The sequence below is a fragment of the Electrophorus electricus genome, chromosome 18, assembly GCF_041902795.1.
Source record: "Electrophorus electricus isolate QZ-2024a chromosome 18, ASM4190279v1, whole genome shotgun sequence".
NCBI classification, from domain to species: domain Eukaryota; kingdom Metazoa; phylum Chordata; class Actinopteri; order Gymnotiformes; family Gymnotidae; genus Electrophorus; species Electrophorus electricus.
The window spans coordinates 1,139,931-1,162,977 of NC_137514.1; the positions used below are offsets into that span (position 1 = coordinate 1,139,931).

General features: G+C 43.7%; 1 protein-coding gene across 6 annotated transcripts; it reads left to right on the forward strand.

Moving 5' to 3' along the window:
• The first annotated feature begins 4,346 nt into the window (after positions 1–4,346).
• On the forward strand, positions 4,347–22,385 carry LOC113592299 (stonustoxin subunit beta-like). Of its 6 annotated transcripts, XR_014118228.1 has the most exons (7): positions 4,347–4,610; positions 9,935–9,994; positions 10,824–11,177; positions 12,520–12,569; positions 19,663–19,892; positions 20,051–20,140; positions 20,733–20,755. XR_014118228.1 is itself a non-coding variant. In XM_027033130.3 (5 exons), exons 1-5 carry the CDS (start codon positions 4,595–4,597, stop codon positions 19,840–19,842), a joined length of 660 nt encoding a protein of 219 aa, XP_026888931.2. In that variant the 5' UTR covers positions 4,348–4,594; the 3' UTR covers positions 19,843–20,044. The 6 variants fall into 6 exon arrangements, 5 of the variants coding, with proteins under 5 accessions (XP_026888931.2, XP_081557383.1, XP_081557385.1 ...); XM_027033130.3 differs by lacking the exons at positions 20,051–20,140; positions 20,733–20,755 and having other exon boundaries at positions 4,348–4,610; positions 19,663–20,044; XM_081701257.1 differs by lacking the exons at positions 12,520–12,569; positions 19,663–19,892 and having other exon boundaries at positions 4,361–4,610; positions 20,733–22,385.
• Positions 22,386–23,047: the final 662 nt, after the last annotated feature.

Consider the following 23,047-nt stretch of genomic DNA (forward strand, 5'->3'; position numbering starts at 1 on the left):
TAGGTGTGTAGGTGATCGGGAAAGGGGGGTAGGTGTGTAGGTGATCGGGAGAGAGGGGTAGGTGTGTAGGTGATCGGGAGGGGGTAGGTGTGTAGGTGATCGGGAGGGGGTAGGTGTGTAGGTGATCGGGAAAGGGGGGTAGGTGTGTAGGTGATCAGGAGGGGGGTAGGTGTGTAGGTGATCGGGGGGGGTAGGTGTGTAGGTGATCGGGAGGGGGTAGGTGTGTAGGTGATCGGGAAAGGGGGGTAGGTGTGTAGGTGATCGGGAGGGGGTAGGTGTGTAGGTGATCGGGAGGGGGGTAGGTGTGTAGGTGATCGGGAGGGGGGTAGGTGTGTAGGTGATCGGGAGAGGGGGGTAGGTGTGTAAGTGATCGGGAGGGGGGGGTAGGTGTGTAGGTGATCGGGAGGGGGGTAGGTGTGTAGGTGATCAGGAGGGGGGGGTAGGTGTGTAGGTGATCGGGAGAGGGGGGTAGGTGTGTAAGTGATCGGGAGGGGGGGTAGGTGTGTAGGTGATCGGGAGAGGGGGGTAGGTGTGTAGGTGATCGGGAGAGGGGGGTAGGTGTGTAGGTGATCGGGAGGGGGGTAGGTGTGTAGGTGATCGGGAAAGGGGGGTAGGTGTGTAGGTGATCAGGAGGGGGGGGTAGGTGTGTAGGTGATCGGGAGGGGGGTAGGTGTGTAAGTGATCGGGGGGGTAGGTGTGTAGGTGATCGGGGGGGGTAGGTGTGTAGGTGATCGGGAGGGGGGTAGGTGTGTAGGTGATCGGGAGGGGGTAGGTGTGTAGGTGATCGGGAAAGGGGGGTAGGTGTGTAGGTGATCGGGAAAGGGGGGTAGGTGTGTAGGTGATCGGGAGGGGGTAGGTGTGTAGGTGATCGGGGGGGTAGGTGTGTAGGTGATCGGGAAAGGGGGGTAGGTGTGTAGGTGATCAGGAGGGGGGTAGGTGTGTAGGTGATCGGGAGAGAGGGGTAGGTGTGTAGGTGATCGGGAGGGGGTAGGTGTGTAGGTGATCGGGAGGGGGGGTAGGTGTGTAGGTGATCAGGAGCGGGGTAGGTGTGTAGGTGATCGGGAGGGGGGTAGGTGTGTAGGTGATCGGGAGGTGGGGTAGGTGTGTAGGTGATCAGGAGGGGGGTAGGTGTGTAGGTGATCGGGAGGGGGGTAGGTGTGTAGGTGATCGGGAGGGGGGTAGGTGTGTAGGTGATCGGGAGGGGGTAGGTGTGTAGGTGATCGGGAGGGGGGGTAGGTGTGTAGGTGATCAGGAGGGGGGTAGGTGTGTAGGTGATCGGGAGGGGGGGTACGTGTGTAGGTGATCGGGAGGGGGGTAGGTGTGTAGGTGATCGGGAGGGGGGTAGGTGTGTAGGTGATCGGGAGGGGGGTAGGTGTGTAGGTGATCAGGAGGGGTACTAAAAATAACTGATGCAAATTCTTTGCATCTAACCTTCTTTTAATTCATATAACTATATCCATGATATTCCTACACCTCATCGTGCCTTGTACGAAATGGGTGCAAAACACACACACACACACACACACACACACACACACACACATATATATATATATATATATATATATATATATATATATATATATATATATATATAAGGCTTGCTAAAAATGTGGCAGCATACCAACACAACATTAAAACGAGGTGATATTGTATTACTTCTACCACAGAAGAGCAGATGGATAATATGAAGAAGTATTATAATCTTGAAGTATTATTGTGTATCTTGAATCATTACCAATCAATGGAGAAGCTATGAATATGCTGCCAGGAGCCAGTATGTTCATAGCATTAAGGTGACAGATGAATATGTTTACTTAAAAGCAGACATACAGCCTAGCCGGTGTCCAAACAGTCCATACCATCATGCTTGGTTTGTCACTGCAGAGACGGGAGAGTTTCACACAGTGCTCGTGAGGTCATGCACTCATGCTGCTGCTATTTTACAGGTTGGCTGGCAGAGTAGCTACTGTTGTCAAAAACTTTCTACTTTCACATGAATGTTCAGGTCCACTGAGTGCACTGTAAAGGTTAAGGAAAGTAGCAGATCAGAAATTACTTAATTTTACCTGGTTTATATTTTTCATGTGTATTAAGAAAACTACTTTGTATTTGCCATTCATATCAACAATCACTTAGCATCACTACACCAGCTTCATATAACTACTCACAACATTCACAAACAGATTTTCTGCACATATTTTGAAAAACACATTAAAAAAAAGTCACATGAAAATATCATGGACACCCTTTTAAAAAACAACAACAACAACAATAATACATATTATTATTATTTATTTATTTTTATTTGTGGCCCTGTTTATTCAGCGGGAAATGGGTGGTGTTTATTCAGAGAGAAACAGAACAAAAAAACATTAATTGACATATTTAACACATTACTTAACTGTTAATAGAAAAAGCTTATGAGAAATGTTGAGAAATGACAGAGCAAAGTGAAGAGCAGAGATTGAGAAATTGAGGTTGCATAATTTTGGATCCATGACATTAAAAGAGCTGCCTCCTACAAAGACAAATCTGAACTTGGGGATGCAAAGGAGACCATGGTGTGGTGTTTATTCAGAGGGATATGGGTGTAATTCTCCTCTCTCTCTCTCTCTCTCTCTCTCAGACACACACTCACTCCCATATACAAGCTTGATCATCGGGGTGGGGGGTTGTTAGTAAAGTGCAACTTCAAATAGTCTGGGGGCTACATCTGTAGGTCTGAGGGCAAGTCTGTAGGTCTGGGGATAGGTCTGTAGGTCCGGGGGTGAGTCTGTATGTCTGAGGGTAAGTGTGTAGGTTTTGGGATAGGTCTTTAGGTCTAGGGGTACACAGTACACACTAAAGAATCAAAATGTCTCACATTTCAAAATGGATGAGAAAATATGTCTTTGGTTTTTTTGTTTTTTTTTTAATGAGTGTGTGTGTGTGTGTGTGTGTGTGAGTGTGTGTGTGAGTGTGTCAGAGAAGGAAGGAGAATTTATTGTCATTTACATGTCCAAATAGTACCTGGCAGACTGAATGTGTTTCTCCTTCCTGGAGCCCAAAGCAGGTAAATTGGTTGTGGGTAAAAAATGAATGTGACTGAAGCCAAACTTTCAATCTGACTCTAAACTGGAGCTAAAGAATGTGTGAAATTCACTGCCAAAATTAACATGCACACACACCTGTACACCCATTTCTTTCACACACACACACCCACACGTGCGCACACATACACACTATTGTTTCTGAAACACAGAGTTCAGTATAACCCCTGGGGTTCATGTTGTTGTTGATCTGAGGTTCTGTTTTTTCAGATGTTATTTGTATGTAGCTCATATATAAAGATCCCAATTAAAAGTGTAAACATTAAAATATGAAGTATAAAAACCTAAAACTTCTGAAACTAATACAAACATCAAAACAAAACCATATCAATCAATTATTTTCATTTACAGGATTTTGCAGACATTCTTATCCAGAGGGACTTAAATCTCATTGGTATTATATTAATATACAAGAATATCAGGATACTACAGTCCTTCTCTCTGTCTGTCCTTCAATCTCTCTCTCTTTCTCTGTGTGCATTAATGAAATAAATAATGTTACTGTAATCATACACTAGTCTATAGTGAACTAAATAATTTTACTGTAAACACAGACTAGTCTATAGAGGAACTAAATAATGTTACTGTAATCATATACTAGTCTATAGTGGAACTAAATAACTACTGTAATCATACACTAGTCTATAGTGGAACTAAATAATGTTACTGTAATCATACACTAGTCTACAGTTGAATTAAATAATGTTACTGTAATCATACACTAGTCTATAGTGAAACTAAACAATGTTACTGTAAACACACACTAATCTATAGTGGAGCTAAATAACATTACTGCAAGTCTTCTGCAAGGTGAAAAAGAGAATAACTACACACTGTTCTACTGAACTCAGGACAACACAACATATACAGAGTGTTCAGCATAAGAGTATGTGCAAGACACTACTGGAATGCATATACATAATGAATTATATGGGTTTGGGCCTCGTTTATTCATAGAGATGTGGGTGGAGTTTATTCAGAGGGATGGGGTGGTGTTTATTCAGAGAAATGAGGGTGGTATTTATTTAGTGGGATGTAGGTGGTGTTTATTCATAGGGATGTGGGTGGTGACATTGTAGGGACAGTTTCTACAAATCTATTTTGCATTTTAAAATGATAATTTCTCATATACTTACTTTTAATTCTTTATTTTTTTTTAATTATGATTATTTTAAATTATATTTATTTGGAAAACACATGCGCACATACTTGGTTGAGGTTGATCTGACTTTGGATATGCTTGTTCTGTCATGTGATTGAAATGTGCTCCAGTGGGTTTGTCTCTTTCCAAGGAATGCACAGAAGGATTATAATTCAGTCTGGACTCCAGCAGAGCCGAGAATGTGTTTACAGCAGTGTGTACATGTGTGTGTAATAGTATAACAAAGATATTAGTCTGTGAGAAGATGCAGTACTGAAATGAAGATGATGTGAGTGTGTTAGTTTGAAGAAATGTTCCTGTAGTCCTGGATGATGAACTTTTCTACCTGAAGACTCTCAGAATGACCTCAGGAAAAGGTAACAATGCTCTTACAGGTTTCAGGTTTCTGGTTTCTGGCTTTACCTGTTTGTGGATTTGGCTTTCAGTATGTATCAGATTCTCAGTCAGAAAGAGGTGAAAGAGAAGAAATATTTGGTGAAGTGAGTCCTGATGATAAATGAAAATGTTTAAATCAAACAGATATCTAAAATGTTTGACTGCATGATCAAATATTTGGCTTGAAATTCAGTATCAAACAGATTTTCTGTGAGGAAGACACTGGAGAGGAGAATTTTTTAGACAAACAAGTCATGATGGTTTATGAAAATGGCTGACAAGGAAAATGTTGAGGTTTAAATCATATAGATGTGTAACAAACGTGAGGCTACCTGATCAAACATGACCTTAGATTGCAGAATGTGAACAAGCTGTACTGATCAGAGCATTAAATCCTACTTATACAAGAATGTATCTAAAACTAAAACAGGAACACACTGCTAAATACCGCATGTGTTAACATCTAGTGTTATTATTAGACCTGTAGGTGGTGGTGGTGTGCCACCTTGACAATGTGGCAGAAGGGTTTCTAATAACGAGTTGACTAGCAGATGGTGTCAGCATAGCAGATCACTACACGTGTCATGGGGTGTTTGTAATAATGCTGACTTTGTAGTGCATCTTTGGTCTGTAGCCCTGCGAATCAGCTCCAGACCTGGAGAGACACACCAGCACACACTGCAGTGTTTATTTCCTCTTTACAACATTTCAGTTACTATACAACATCTACCATCTACACACTACATACTATCTACTCACTATATATCTACACACTACACACCATCTACGCACTAAATATCTACACACTACACACCATCTACTCACTATATATCTGCACACTACACACCATCTACTTACTATATATCTACACACTACACACCATCTACACACTAAATATCTATACACTATGCACCATCTACTCACTATATAGCTACACTCTACACACCATCTACTCACTAAATATCTATGCACTACGCACCATCTACTAACTATATATCTACACACTACATACCATCTACTCACTATATATCTACACACTACATACCATCTACTCACTATATATCTACACACTACACACCATCTACACACTAAATATAAAGTCAAAACAAATAAGATGTGGATTATGGATGTGAAACATACATAAGAGGATATACACATCACTCCCAGTTTATTATGTATACCTCCTCTATGGCTATACCTGTAGGCTACTATGATATTGGGTCTTGGACATATGTACCTTGTTACCAGGTTATTATGTAAACGCATTTTTATGCTACTGATCATCACTATGATCATTAGTGGCCTCAGTGGGGGAGGTGTGATCATTCATTACAATCACGTTATTTTCATAAGGGTGTTTAAATGTTTTTAGTCTGTGGTTTTTAGTCTACGTGTAGGACCTCAACCCTTTATATTCAACCCTAAGATCAGACTCACTATAGAGAGTCATTAACATCTACTCAATGTCATAAATTTGCACATCACATGGTTATGAATTATTTGATATTAATTTTTAGTAAACACAACACTATATACCAACTGAATAGAGGAAAAAAGATAATGGTTATAACAAAACAAAACTTATTGCTTTCTTAACCCCTACACCCCCCCACCCCACCCCACCTAAGGAAATCCCACATAATAATAGTAAATTAAATCAGAACCTCACAATAAAATATGTGGCAGGCCTGATTCATTGCTTGGGAATGTTGAGGCCAAAAACAGAACGGTCACTTCAAGATAAAGGTACCTTCCCACGGTCAGCTCTCTAGGTATGTTCTCAGTGACCCAGGACATTATACAGCTCAAAGTCTCAAGGACTCTCTCTCTCTCTCTCTGGCAGGTTAAATGACATGATAACAGTCTTGGTTTGTGCAGTATAAGCAGGTTATCTTCGTCTGTTTGGAGAAACTAACTCATAGTCTACTAGGCTGATACATCAGTATGCTACTTTGCTACAGAAAATATATAAATATGAAAATAAACCTTTGCTTAGAAATTTCTCACAACATACTCATAAGCCATTGTTAGACACAAAAGCTTTTTATGCGAGGATTCTCACTTTGAAAGTCCAAATCACATTCACATGCATCAAACCACCACTAAACACATGAAAACACATATTTACAGCTGGGCTACACATGGTTTTAGTTTATGATTTTAGACTATGGTTTTTAGACTGTGGTACTTAGTTTATGATTTTTGGTCTATATGGCGTCCCTGTAATCAGTACTCTGCACCCTTAAGCATGGACCAACCAGACACTAATCAGCACATCAGCAGTCTAAACCTGTGTCATGTGACCAACCTCAGAACATGAAGGAGGCAGAGTTAGTGAGCACTGGTATCCTGCTACTAGTGTAATGGGAGGAACACAAGCAAGAGTCATAACCCACAGTCTTCTGCAAATAGGTGTGTTTCCCATTTAAATGAAGACCTGCACTCATGAGATCATGTGAGATGCATTTACACAGCAGCTTTAATAACATTGTACATCAATAATAGAATGGGAAGAATTAAAGAATTAATAGAATAAATCAGTGGTGAATCAGATTCAGACACAGAGTTAGAATCCATGTGCAGGATTTTACTGGGAATAGAAGAACAGAGACAGACAAAAACAGACAAGGCAGTTATGGGACAAAAACAACAGAAGACCTACACAAAGGTACAGGTGAGGGGTAAGACAACAATCACAACAACAGAAGACAGAGACACAAAGGTACAGGTGAGGGGCAAGACAACAATCACAACAACAGAAGACAGAGACACAAAGGTACAGGTGAGGGGTAAGACAATAATCACAACAACAGAAGACAGAGACACAAAGGTACAGGTGAGGGGTAAGACAATAATCACAACAACAGAAGACAGAGACACAAAGGTACAGGTGAGGGGCAAGACAACAATCACCACAACAGAAGACAGAGACACAAAGGTACAGGTGAGGGGTAAGACAATAATCACAACAACAGAAGACAGAGACACAAAGGTACAGGTGAGGGGTAAGACAACAATCACAACAACAGAAGACAGAGACACAAAGGTACAGGTGAGGGGCAAGACAACAATCACAACAACAGAAGACAGAGACACAAAGGTACAGGTGAGGGGCAAGACAACAATCACCACAACAGAAGACAGAGACACAAAGGTACAGGTGAGGGGTAAGACAACAATCACAACAACAGAAGACAGAGACACAAAGGTACAGGTGAGGGGCAAGACAACAATCACAACAGCAGAAGACAGAGACACAAAGGTACAGGTGAGGGGCAAGACAATAATCACAACAACAGAAGACAGAGACACAAAGGTACAGGTGAGGGGCAAGACAACAATCACAACAACAGAAGACAGAGACACAAAGGTACAGGTGAGGGGCAAGACAACAATCACAACAGCAGAAGACAGAGACACAAAGGTACAGGTGAGGGGCAAGACAATAATCACAACAACAGAAGACAGAGACACAAAGGTACAGGTGAGGGGCAAGACAACAATCACCACAACAGAAGACAGAGACATAAAGGTACAGGTGAGGGGTAAGACAATAATCACAACAACAGAAGACAGAGACACAAAGGTACAGGTGAGGGGTAAGACAACAATCACAACAACAGAAGACAGAGACACAAAGGTACAGGTGAGGGGTAAGACAATAATCATAACAACAGAAGACAGGCTAGAATTTAAAATCCTGAAAGGCAGTAACACTAAGTGGCTTGGTATGCAGACAGGGAAATGTTGGCTATACTTCACAACTACTGAGAGTCACTGGGAGAGTTATACAGCGTGGTGATGAGTCACCACAGAGCGCTTAGTATTCAGGGGATGAGGACCTCTGGTGGCCAGAAGTCTGCATGCCTGACAAAACCAAACAAGGAAAAGCAGAACACAGAGCAGATACACAAGACCTTAAGGAGACAAACAGAACACACACGACCACCATTCAAAAGAACCTGTGACACAAACCTGATGGCATTAGTGAACAGTTTAAATGTTATGTTTTATTGACTAATAACTGAACACTGGCATGCTTTATGTGACAATCACCTTTATTATTTTAAAGTAAATCAGGGTGTGTATATGTGTGCTTTACAGTATAGTTTATGTATGTATATCAGGGGTGTATATATGTGTGTATTACAGTATAGTTTATGTATGCATATCAGGGTGTGTATATGTGTGTGTATTACAGTATAGTTTATGTATGTATATCAGGGTGTGTGTATTACAGTATAGTTTATGTATGTATATCAGGGTGTGTATATGTGTGTATTACAGTATAGTTTATGTATGTATATCAGGGTTGTATATATGTGTGTATTACAGTATAGTTTGTTTGTGTCTGTAACCCTCAGAAGAAAATCCATCAGGTCCAGGTGCTTTATTATTAAGCATGTCATTAAGGGAATTGTGAAAATCTTCTGGTCATAAAGTGTTTTTATATTCTCCAATTGGTTTTGTTAGGTTAACATTATTGAGAAATCAGTTGATACCCAAGATATGATGAATATAGATAAATATATTATTTACCTCCTCTGGTGTGTCTGATCTTTCCTGCTGTAACAGTGAGCTGTAAAGTGGTGGACGCATATGCTGAGAAGAGCGAGATTTATTATGGCCAAATCCATAATCACAATCATTAAAATAGTCTAGGGTCACTGAGCCAATGCGAATAGTGGAAATACACACAAAAGACAAAAAACGAGGGCTGGTGACACAAGAGCCACAAAAACACAAGCGGCGATTACATAAGAGGAATAGAGTACAAACAGAGACTAGAACAGCAATAACAGGAACAAAACATGAGGTTTGGATTACCATGACCAGCAAAGTACCTAAAGGGGCGTTAACAAGACAGGTGATACCAATGAAAGGTGGAGGAAAAACTAAACACACTTACGAGACGCTAACTATGGAAATAGCATGCTAGGGAGGGCAAATCGTGACACCTGCTGAACGTTTTATTGCTGGGATAATGAATCTTTCTGGCTTGTACCATCTTACTTTCAGTTTTTTTATCTGAACTTTACTCATCAAAGGTTCACTGTTTGGTTATAATTTACTGAAAAACTGAAAACTGGAAATCCAGCAGACCAGCTCAGTAACACACTGTGTCTTCAGAAACTCAAAATCTGAGGATTAAGAGTAAAAATAATCTGTGTGTATAACTTTCCAAAAGGTTACTGAGGTTAGATGATCTGATAGCTGAACCGATGTTACAGGGTCTGATGTACTAAACTATCTGTGTTTATAGTGAAAAATAAATGTTATTAAAAGTATTCAAACTTTCTTTTAGAGATGAAGTTGATCTGTGTGATACTGGTGATGTTCTCTGGATTTATGGAGCCCACATCAGGTGTGTGTGTGTGTGTGTGTGTGTGTGTGTGTGTGTGTGTGTGTGTGTGTGTGTGTGAGAGAGAGAGACAGAGAGAGAGAGACAGGGAAAAAAGATTTGATTTAGAACTTTATCTGAATATGCTCAAACACACATGGTTTACTCTTCCTAAGTGGAGTCAGTAGAATCCAGGGTTCATCTGGGGGTGTTTAAGTACAGTCAGCTGTATCACCAGGAAAACATACATACAGTCAGCCGTAACACCCATGAAATATGTGTACAGTCAGCTGTAACACCCATGAAACGTGTACAGTCAGCTGTAACACCCATGAAACATTTTACTTATCTTTTTTGTTTGTGATTGACTTTGCTTAATGTGCTTAATGTGTAGTAGAAATGATTGGTTTTATCTGTCAGTCAGTAGTACAGTGCATTAATGCAGTGTCCTTTATTTCTAATTCATTGCTCAAACTGGATGAATTTCAGTATCTAGAGCTCAATAGATGTTTCTCTTATACTTTATCTTCCTACTCATATAATAGAATATATGGTTATATCCTAATTACAGAAGGCCTCTATGGTTATAAAAAATGAACACATACCAACCCTCTGAGGTGTGACTTATCAAACCCATTTTAGGATTAACCCTACATCTGAGGATTAGTCTATCAAACTCTGTTCAGGATTACACAGACACTCCATAGCTGGGGTTCAGTCTGTTAAATTCTGCTCAGGATTAAACAAATACACTCTACAGCTGGGGTTCAAGTTTGGCTGTCTGTATTGCTGCTATCTCTACTTGACTTTCTCCTAGTACATATTTATATTTATTTATTTTTTATTCCAGCAGACTTTTTGATAATTGGTCCATATGCTCCTCTTGTTGTTAATGCTGTTGAAGACCTGGTTCTGCCCTGTTCTCTACAACCCACCATCAGTGCTGTGGACATGACAGTGGAGTGGTTCAGACAAGATCTGACTGAAACTGATCAATATGTGCATCTTTATGAAGATCATGAAGACAGAAATGAGAATCAGATAAGGTCCTACAGAGGGAGGACAGGCCTATTTAAAGAAGAGCTACAGAAAGGCAACACCTCACTGAAACTCTCAGGAGTCCAACCTTCTGATAATGGACTTTATAAGTGTTTAATCAAATCAGAGTCCTGGTATGATGACATCACTCTTCGAGTAACAGTTAACGGTGAGAACCATCACAGTTTCAACATCTCACTACTTCTCCTACTTCATATATAATTAAATTAGTTAAAATTCATAATTATGTTGTGTCACAGTATGGGCAGAACCTTCCATGTTTGTTATGAGAGGGGAGAGCTAGCTATTGAGTTGGTGACTGGGAATTGGCTTAATGACTAAAGTGGGGAGAAAAATAATTAAAAACAAATACTCATAGTTGGTGGTACTCATTTATGGAGAACTAAGCTAACAATAAGTACTATTCCAATTCAGCTTCATTTGGTGTGAATTGAGATGTATAATCTGAAATGGCTCCAAATTTATTGTATATTACTATGTTGGAAGTGGATGGTGTTTTTGTAAAGTGGAGACACTAGATGTGAAAATTAATTTTGTGGAACCACCACTTATTTCAACAATATTAGTACTAATATATCTTAGTGCTCATATAATATGTTTGTGGTCCATATATGACATCAGCCATTCAGGTATCACCATAGCCGTATCTAGGACCTACCAATCCCACTATTTCTCTCCTGATATCAATTCTGATACCTGAATACCATCTGATTCAAGTGGCCCTTGATTATGTCATCAATTTAAAATCTGTATAGCTCACTGTGAGGCATCATTCTTCTGTATGTAAAATAATATGACTATTACTACATGAGTAGTGATGTGTAAATTGCATGTTAAAGTGATACAAGTAGCCTACCAGCAGCACAGAAACATAGACACTGTGTGTAAGTATGCATCCTTCTTAATTATAACAGTGCATGTGACAGTACATCAATTACATTAAATATACCTACAGAGTAAACTTTTCATTGTAAATTTGCACAGTTATAACATTGAAAAACTAACCTCCAAGGACAGGATGAATTGAGAAAGAACCACAATGATTTCAGAAATAATTAAAATGTCTTTTTCCTTTTCTATTTCTTTTCTTTGCTTTATTAATGAGATGAAATCCAGAAAATAGATATGACCATTTTATACTTGGTCACAATTTGCTGGTCAGCATACTTGTTGTCACGGTTGGTCAGCCAAATAGCAGGGGAGACACACCCACCCCTGCTAGGGACTACTCATCGCACCTGACCCATTCACAATCCCCTGATTACTAATTGCTTTCACCTATTTCCCATTCACTCCCTACTCTATTTCTACCCTCAGATCTGAGGAGCCAGAGCTGCACATTAGAGGTCCTATTATGTCAAAACAAACCACGCATAAGTGTTTATCTAGAGGAGAACTAGCTCCTCTACTCTTTGTATTTGGGATTCTGTGTTCCCTTCGTGGATTTCTGGTGGAGAATAAAGATTACCTTTCTGCTGACCCGCCTCTAGCTTCCATCTACCCGCCACCATCACAGAATGTGCAGCCCAAGGGAAGTGAGGTGAGTAACCCCGAGTGGGTCCACCTGCTTGCTGCCCAGAAAGCGGTTATGAAGCAGCAACAGCAGGAGATGGGGAGATACGCTCCCTTGTTCTGAGTCTCGAGCAGCATGTCAGTAGTCTGACTCCTGGCACAGAGCAGCGAGTCGCCCCTCCCATCTCCCTGTCTATGCCGGAAAAGATGAAGTGCCTCATAGCGATCCCCAAGCCGTATGGAGGAGACCCAGAAGGGTGTGAAGGCTTTCTCGTGCAATGCAATCTTTTCTTTTTGTATCAGCCTCCCCTGCCTGACCACACAAGTGGCTTTTGTAGTCTCCAGACTCACGGGGAAAACCCGCGTCTGGGGATCCGCTCTTGTGGCTAATGCCTCCCCGCTTATGAGTGACTATGCCGGCTTCATTCAGGATCTTAAGGCGGTTTTTTATCACCCACGCCAAGGGAAGGATTGCGGGCAGTCGCTACACAGGTTGAAACAGGGACTCTGCAACGCAGCGGACTACATCATGGAGTTCCGCACACTAGCGGCTGGGACTCAGTAGAACGAGCCAGCCTTAATGGACGCCTTTGTGCACGGACTGAAAGAGGACCTGCAGGCGGAATTGGCATGCAAACCGGAGTCTTTCTCCCTGAACGAGGTGGTGTGCCTCTCAATTACATACGATCGCCTTCTACAAGAGCGGCACAGACAACTGCATTGGGGTTTGACACAGCAAGAAAACGATTCCCTCACGGTACCAGGGGACAACCCCCCAGAGCCCATGCAGCTGGGTATGGCAGGAATGCAAGGCAAGCTCCTGAACCGAGGAAAAGGCGAGCAGTCGGTGAGTGGGTTTGGACCCATCACTGTGCAAGCTACCAGTTTTGGTAAAACATCAGCGTCGCCAGCTCTCTGCATCCGCTCTAGTCGATTCAGGGACAGCAGGCAACATAATGGACTGGGGCTTCGCTAGGAAGCTGGGGATAAAGGCCATCTCTCTTCCTACTCCACTTAGTGTGCGGGCACTAGATGGAGGACTCGTGGGAGCGGGGGTTATAACCCATGTCACTCCCCGTGTACTCCTCGAGACCAGAGGGGGTCATGTGGAGCGGATTTCCTTTTACCTCCTTCCATCCCTCTCGCATCCCGTAACTCTAGGGCTCCCCTGGCTAAGGGCTCACAACCCTCATCTACACTGGTCTGACAGCCGTGTTCTTGAGTGGGCAGCTCCATGCAAGACATGGTGCCTGTCTCACTGGACGTTGCCACTGCAGTTGACCTCTGTTGAAAGCCCGGAGGTGGGAGAAGGACTCAGGGCACCCCCAGAGTATAGAGATCTGGAGGAGGTGTTTAGCCCCGCAAAAGCCATGCAATTACCCCCACATTGGGAATGGGACTGTACCATCACCCTCAAAAGCGACGCCGTTCCACCCTGAAGTAGGGTTTACCCACTCTCCCAAAAGGAGGATCGGATAATGGCACAGTACATCAAAGAGGCACTGCAACAAGGGTACATTCATCCCTCCACCTTGCCAGCCTCCGTGAGTGTCTTCTTTGTGAAGAAGGGGGGAGGGTTGCGATCCTGCATGGATTATAGAGGGCTTAACAGGCTACTGGTACAGTACCCTTACCCTAGTCCCCGCAGCACTCAAACAGCTGAGGGGAGCCCAATGGTTCACTAAGCTGGATCTTCGTAGTGCATACAACCTCATTTGGATTAGAGAAGGCGATGACTGGAAAACCGCCTTCAGCATGTTATCCGGACACTAGAAGTATTTGGTCCTACCCTATGATCTAGCCACAGCCCCTTCTGTCTTCCAGGCCTACATCAATGAGGTCCTATGGGAGTTCTTTGGTAGATCTGTTGTCGCTTATATCGATGACATCCTGATCTACTCCCCCTCCCAGGACCAACATGTGCATGACTTAAGGGCTGTCCTTGGCACCCTCTTGTAGAACCATCTCTACTGCCAACTGGAGAAGTGAGTTCCACCGCAGAGGTGAACTTCCTAGGCTATGTCATCTGCGAGGGCAGCGTACGCATGCAACCAGGCAAGGTGGAGGCAGTGACAAGCTGGCCTAGACCCCAGAATCGTAGGGAGTTACAACGTTTCCTGGGGTTCGCTGAATTCCATCACTGGTTCATTGATTCCTTTAGTACGATAGCTAAACCACTCACAGACCTATTGCGTGGCCTCTCCAAGAGGATTAAATGGAACCCAGAGGCAGAAAGATCCTTCACAGAGCTGAAAGCTGCTTTCTCCACTGCTCCAGTTTTGCAACAACCTGATCTGATGGAGTCTTTTGTGGTGGAGATTGATGTTTCAAATGTGGGAGTGGGCACAGTGCTGTCCCAACACAAGGGAGAGGCAAGGCAATTGAAGCCCATTGCATACTTCTCCAAGAAGTTAAGCGCTGCAGAAAGGAACTATGGCATGGGAGATCGCGAACTCCTTGCTATGAAACTGGCATTTGAGGAGTGGAGGCACTGGCTGGAGGGAGTGAGGCACCCCTTTTTGGTCATTACTGACCATAAAAACCTGGAATACCTTCAGACCACCAAAAGGCTCAATTCGAGGCAATCCCAGCGGTTGCTCTTCTTTACAAGGTTTGCATTCTGCATGACCTACCAACCAGGTGCAAAAAATGTGAGGGCAGATGCCCTCTTGCGTCAGCACCACGCATAAGCCCAATCCACCAGTTTAGAGCCGGTTCTGTCCCGCACCTGCTTTCTGGCCAGTCAAATGGGACCTAGACCAGAAGATGGCTGCGGCAAACCCACACCCGCACTGCCCACCTGACCATCTCTGTGCCCCTCCATCAGGAGGTTATGATAAATTATGAAATGTTAATCCATCAGTTATAACAACACTTTATTGCACTGATGTTGACTGATCCTATGTTGACAAACTCAAACTAGTACATATTGTAGGGGATTTTTTATTGCACTGATTGCAATACTGTTGTCTTTTATAGAGCTTATATGTATTTTGCACTTCTAGGTATCAGCATTGATCCCTGTATTTCAACAACATTCTTGTTCATTGATATATTGAACCTACTGTACTGGCTAGGATGTATTCTATGAGTAAATGACAAAGCAGTTTCATAAGATGCACTGGATAAGAGCATCTGCTAAATGCTGTAAATGTAAACACTCTTGAAAATTTCTCATAAGTAAGAAGTTATTAGTGAGTGTAAAGGAATGTTAATTCATGGTCCTGTGAATTTAAGAAGTCATTAGTGAGTGTAAAAGAATGTTAATGCATATTGCTTTGTGTTGTTAGGTTTTTACTCTGGGCTTTTAATCACAGGGCAAACAAAAAGGTCTTTTTAGAGAAGCTTTCATGGACACATGCATAGAGACTGAGAACAGACTATCTACCATGGCAATTTCCCTAGATGGGATTTTGTCACGACAGACAGACTTGATCCACACCCACGGCTGCCCCCACTGACTCGGGACAGGCCTCAGCAGACGCAGCCTATGGAACGAGGCAATGAGGTCAGGGTCCAAAATCTGGGAGGCCGGGACCCAACAGCACTCCTTAGGGCTGTATCCCTCCCAGTCCACCAGGTACTGGAGGCCCCTCCCCCTCCTATGGGAGTCCAACAGAGCACACACCCTGTACGCTGGGCCCTCCTTCGTCTCCAGAGGTGTAGGAGGGTCTTTCGAGGAATCCCCCTCCTCCGCAAAGGGACCCTCCTTCACAGGCTTCAGCGAGGAGATGTGGAAGGCCCAGGAAGCTCGACTACTCCCCGTCAGGCCCACTCTGTAGGTTACCTCATTAATCCACCCCATAATGAAGTAGGGGCCCTCATACCTCGCCTCAAGCTTGCCTGTGGTGCCCGCACGGCCGTCCCTGGTAAAGACCCACATCTTCTGCCCGATCTCGTAATTGGGGGTCTCTCCTCTTTTTTTGTTGGCCTTCCTCTTGTAGGCAGCAATTGACCTACGTAGGTTCTGGTGTGTCTCCTCCCAGGTCTGTTCGCTCTCCCGGCACCATCTATCCACTGCTGGCTGGTTGGATGTAGGGATGTTCCAGGGGTAGAGAGGCGGTTGGTAGCCTAGAACACACTCAAAGGGAGTGAGACCCATTCCCGTGTGTCACATCGAGTTCTGTGCATACTCTGCCTATGGGAGATACATACTCCATGTCTCTGGGTGGTGGTTACAATAGAGGCGCAAGAACTTACCCAGCTCCTGGTTTACTCTTTCCACCTGCCCATTGGCCTGAGCGTGGTAATCAGACATTAGGCTAACTGTGATGTTAAGCTTGCCCAGCAATTCCTTCCAAACCCGTGGTGTAAACTGGGGACCTCGGTCTGAAACGATGTCCTCCGGTAGATCGAATTGTCTGAAGACCTGGTGGAATAGTAGGTCGGCCGTCTCTAATCTGGTGGGTAGGGCTACCAAAGAGATTAATCTAACCATCTTTGAGAACCGATCCACGACACTCAGGATCGGGGTTGTTGCCCTCAGAGCCTGGCAAGTTGGTTACAAAGTCCACTGCCAGGTGGGACCATGGTTGGTGGGGCATAGGGAAGGGGAGGAGTTTCCCTGCCGGAGGCACCCAGGGCATATTGCTGCATGCACAATCGGGACCACATACCTCACTACATCTTTGGGTATAGCAGGCCACCAATAACATACTCCTATCAGTTGCATGGTGTGGGATGTGCCTGGGTGACCCGACCCCAATGATGTATGTGCCCTCGATGTGCCAGGGGGACATAGAGGCGATTGGCGGGACATTGTGGATGTGAGTTAGCAGCCTTGATTTCTCGGTCCAGTTCTCACTCCAGGGACGCCAAAAAGCAGGTGGGTGAGAGAACCAGCTCTGAGCTCGTAGACTGTGCTTCTGCTGTGTATTGTCACGAGAGTGCATCCACTCGGGTGTTCTTCTCTCCTGGCCTGTAGGTGACCTTGAACTGAAACCAGGAGAAGAAGATTGACCACCTGGCCTGTCTGGCATTTAGTCTCTTGGTGGTCTGGAGGTATTCTAGGTTCTTGTGGTCCATATACACTGTGAATGGGTGTCATGCTCCCTCAAGCCAGTGTCTCCACTCCTCAAAAGCAAGCTTCATAGCCAGGAGCTCAGTCCCCAACCCCGTAGTTCCCCTCTGCTGAGCTCAGCTTCCGAGAGAAGTAAGTGGTGGGCCGCAAGCTGCCTCGATCTCCCGTATGTTGTGAAAGCACCACGCCCACTCCTACATCGGAGGCGTCTACCTCTACCGCGAAGGGTCTCCCTGGGTCTGGTTGTTGTAAGACGGGAGCAGTTGCGAAGGCATTCTTGAGCTCCTCGAAGGCCTTGTCAACCACCTGGGTCCACTTAATCTTTCGCGCAGGTCCCTGGAGCTGGTCTGTGAGGGGCCTTGCCAGCGAACTGAGGGACTTAATAAACCTCCTATAAAAGTTGGCGAAGCCTAGAAAGCGTTGTAGTACTTTGCGTGTATGTGGTCTTGGCCAAGCCTTCACCGCCTCCACCTTACCTGGTTGCATACTCACACACCCTTGTTGAATGGTGTACCCAAGGAAGTCGACCTCATTGCGATGGAATTCGCATTTCTTTGCCTTGCAATATAGGCAGTTCTGTAATAAGGTCTGTAGCACAGCCCGCACAATGAGTACATGTTCCTTCCAGGAGGGGGAATAGATCAAAATGTCGTCGATATATGCGACGACAGATCTTCCCAAAAACTCCCTAAGAACCTCATTAACGTAGGCCTGGAATATCAATGGGTCCATTGCCAAACCGTATGGCAGAACCAAATACTCATAGTGGCCTGTGGAGGTGCTGAAGCCTGTTTTCCACTCATCTCCCTCCTTGATCCAGATTAAGTTGTACACCTTGCACAAATCAAGTTTCGTAAAATACCTGGCCCCTCTCAGTCGTTCAAGCACTGCTGGTAGCAGGGGGAGGGGATATGGGTACTGCACCAGCAGCTTGTTGAGTCCTCTGTAATCCACACAAGGTCTCAGGCCCCCCGTCCCTCTTCTTTACAAAGAAGACTCCTGCTGATGCCGGAGAGGTTGAGGGTCTGCCATACCCTTGTTGCAGAGCCTCTTTAATATACCATAGCCTGCTCCTCCTCCTGAGAGAGGGGGTAGATTCTGCACCAGGGGAGCACCGCTCCCTTCTTGAGCATTCCCAGTCGCGCAGTCCCAGTCGCGATGCGGTGGAAGCCGTGTGGTTTTGCTGGGGCTGAAGACCTCCTGGTACTCTAAAGGAATAGGCACCTGCTTCTCAGCTTCAGGACTCTATGGAAATAGCCTGGAGGGGTACTGCCTTGTTTGGGAAGCACCTCCGATAGCAGGACAGGGCCCACTACCGGATCTGGTTTTTTGCCCACAGCATCTGTGGATTGTGCGCACACAGCCAAGGCAAACCTAGGGTGAGAGAGTGAGACAGGCCCAGTAGGAGGAAGAAACTGATGCGTTCAGTATGTCCCCCGCTGGTGACAAGGAGAACCCTGGGAGTCTCATGGGTGATGTAACCTGGACCTACCAGACCCCCATCCAAGGCCTGTACACTTAGCGAGGAGGGCAGAGCGATGGCCTTGATACCTAGCCTCCTCGCAAAGCCCCAGTTCATGATGTTCCCAGCGGCTCCCGAATCCACTAGGGCAAAAGCTCACAGTACACAGCCTTTGCACGATATCTGGACCGGCATCTTAAACATGGGACAAGAGGAAGAACAACTCACCCTACTGTTGCCTCCTCCTCTTCGCTGTACCCTGGCTGCGTCCAGCTGCTTGGGCTCCTCAGGAGTGTCAGTTCACAAACACGTCAATCTGCGTGAGTTCGTTCCAGCGTGTTCCTGCCACTAAGGTCCCGAATTCCATCGCGTAGTTTGCCGTGGATCACAACCCCTGCCTTAGGCAACAATGATTGCCCACAGAGCCTTCCCTCATGGGAATGGTTGAACACTGCACGTAGTTCTCTGACAAATCCCGCATAATCGTTCATAAACAGCGAGTTATTTGTGACCAATGCTGCACCCCATACGCGTGCCTTTCCTGTAAGTCTCGAAATGACAAACTAAACTTTAGTATGGTCAGACAGTCATGGCTGATATCTGAAAAACAGCTCACACTGCATAATGAACCCTTCGCAGGTATCGGGGTCCCCACTGTACGCCTCGGGGGAGGCAATCGACCCTTTAATTCCCTCGTGTACAGGCGGATTGACGGGGGAGCTCGTTCTGTGCTCGGTACTCACAGTCATGCGTTGGATGCGCCAGCTGCGTCATGAAATATCCACCAATCTGTGTTTTCAAAGCAGACCTGAAGTGTGAAGGTGGCCTCCTCACTCCACTGAGAGACTGATCAGAGAAGTGGTTTAAATGTGATTTATTTTTTAATGTTTTGCAGCTTTTTTATTTTGAATTACATGTAAAGAGCAATGAGCTGCACTGTTCTTTACATGTAATTACTGTATGAAAAATACAAATAAAGTTGTTATTATTATTATTATTTCATATTTTTATCTGGTTTCTATTTCAGGAAAAGGTTTTCATGCATGGAAGATTGCTGTCATCTGCATAACAGCTTTTGGTGTTATTTTGATTGCATTTATAGTTTACATCTTGAAAGGTACATTTTCAATGAACATTTTTCAAGAATAGGTGTCAGAATATTTTATATATTGTCCATATTTGGATCATTGTGTGTGTGTGGAATGATAGTGAAGAATTTAGCCACTGCCAGTTAAATAGCCACACATTGTCTTGTTACAAAATCTGGGAGAAAACATGTATAAATACTTTTACATTTATAATTACTTTCACTTTAGCTCTTTAAGATCCAAAATTATAACTATTAGCAGCAAATGGGTGTTCAATGTTTGACATGGCCCGCTGGACCACTGTTATGTCATCATTGTCTTCATAGCCATGCTCTTATGTTCATATAGTGTACTCTGGGTCTTCATATAGTGTACAAGTATCTTTGTAAAGTTTCTTTACATCTATATCCTCAGAGAAGCAGATTTTAAAAAAGTTTTTAAAAACTTATGAAATGCTTATAATTGTATATACTATAAACTATAGCATATAAAGATCTGACAAAAGAATCTAAAAAATTTTTTTTTTTGTGAAAACCAAAATTTGTATAATTCTCAAAACTTTTGGCCATAACTGTAGTTGTGTTGTGTGTCCTCTCCTCTAATCTATCTTCTTGTGTGCAGATGCATGTGAGCTCACACTGGACCCAAACACAGCACACACAGATCTCGCTCTGTTTGAGAGGAACAGAAAGGTGACATTTGTGAGAGAGAATCAGTCATATCCTGATCATCCAGAAAGATTTGATCACTACATGAATGTGCTGAGTAGAGAGAGTGTGTGTGGAAAGAGTGTACGTGGACGCTGTTACTGGGAGGCTGAGTGGAGTGGAGACTGTGATATAGCAGTGACATATAAAGGAATCTGCAGGAAAGGACACAATGATGGATGTGTGTTTGGATGGAATCTAAAGTCCTGGAGGCTGAACTGCTTTAATAACAGTTACTCTGTCAGACACAATAAGAAGAGAACTGTCATCCCTGCCCCCCCCCCCCCCCCCCCCTCCAACTCTAACAGAGTAGGAGTGTATGTGGAGTGGCCTGCTGGCACTCTGTCCTTCTACAGCGTCTCCTCTCACACACACACACTCACACACTTACACACATTCCACTCCACATTCACTAAGCCCCTCTATGCAGGGTTTTGGGTTGGTTCTGACTCCTCAGTGTCTGTGTGTGAGCTAGAATAACCTCCTGTGTCCTGCAGTCCAATAAAGGACTGTTGAACTCCAATTGAATTCTGTCCATACTGTCAAAAACACTGTTAGTAACACATGCTGTGGAATTACAACCTCAGGGGGGATTTTTCTGTCATTGTGTAAACTCTGTGTATAAATCTACACACAAAAGTATGATTGAAGCTTTGGATTTTGTTTTGTAAACTCTGAAAGATTTTTTTTCATTCTGTGTGTATAATTTGGAGTAATGCATATGTAGATAGTGTACAGAGTACACAAATCCTTTTCAAGCTCAAAATTGATGGTGTTTATTCAGAGGGATGTAGGTGGCATTTAATCAGAGGGATGTGGTTGATGTTTATTCAGAGGGATGTGAGCGGTGAAGGGCAGCATGTTGTTAAGAGAAGCTGCTACAGAACCTGTTAGAACTGGCATGCATGCTGAGAGACCTTGTGCCAGACAGCAGGGGGAGACGGAGTGGGGGGGGGGGGGGGTGAGAAGACTCATCCACTGTGCTGGCAGACCTACTGATGCAGTGATGGTGGTAGTGATACTCATGATGTTCTCAGCTGTTTTCACTGACCACTGCAGGGTCTTGTGATCTGAGACATTGCAGTTTCCACCCCAGACAGTGATGCAGATGGTCAGGATATTCTCAGTGACTCCTCTGTAGAGCTTGGTGAGCATGGGGGAAGGGCCTGTTCACCTCACAGGAAGTGGAGACACTGCTGTGCTTTTATTGGCCAGGGACATGGTGTGGGAGGGACATTGTAGGGACAGTTTCTACAAATCTATTTTGCATTTTAAAATTATAATCTTTCACATACTTTTAATTCTTTATTTTTTAATTATGATTATTTTAATTATATTTATTTGGAAAACACATGTACACACATTTGCTGTATAGGTTGATTTGACTTCAGAAATGCTTGTTCTGTCATGTGATTGAAACACACTCCAACTGGTTTCTCTCTTCCCAAAGAAAAGGAAAGTGCTTGAAGCTGATGAGGGAAATGGTGCTGATGTGCCACTTTGGCAGAAGTTAGGGTGTGTTTCTAATAAAGAGATGACCAGCAGATGGCGCCAATGTGCCAGCTCACTACAATTGTCATGGGAGTGTTTTTAATAATGTTGACTTTGTACAGATTCTTCAGTCTATAGTTCTCATCATCTCCAGGCCTGGAGAGACACACCAGCACACCCTGTAGTGTTCATTTCCTCTTTACAACATTTCAGTACCCACATACTATCTACGAACTAAATATCTACACACCATTTACTCACTAAATATCTACACACTACACACCATCTACGCACTAAATATCTTCACACTACATACCATGTACACACTAAATATCTACACACTACATGCCATCTACACACTAAGTATCTAATGATGAAGCAGATTCAGACACAGAGGTAGAGTCCATGTGCAGGATTTTACTGGGAGTAGAAGAGTCGAGACAGGGACAAAATCAGAGAAAAAGCAGACGGGGGACAAAAACCAGAGCAGATACACACAACAATTCAAAGGACACAAACATACTAGCATTAGTGTAACATTAGTGAACAGGTGAAATGTTGAAATGTTTTATTGATTAATAATCGAACATGACTAATGATTGGCATGTTTTTAAGTGACAAACACCATTATTTTAAAGTGATAAACACATGAATATCATGGGTGTGTATGTGTGTGTATTACAGTATAGTTTAGGTATGTATATCATGGGTCTGTGTATGTGTACATTACATTATAGT

What these genes read in the sequence shown, in the direction of transcription:
- LOC113592299 (XM_081701257.1), top strand. An exon ending in ATTTATGGAGCCCACATCAG is followed by an intron (nt 9,995 to 10,823) that starts GTGTGTGTGTGT and finishes TTATTCCAGCAG; the next exon opens with ACTTTTTGATAATTGGTCCA. An exon ending in TATAGTTTACATCTTGAAAG is followed by an intron (nt 20,141 to 20,732) that starts GTACATTTTCAA and finishes TCTTGTGTGCAG; the next exon opens with ATGCATGTGAGCTCACACTG.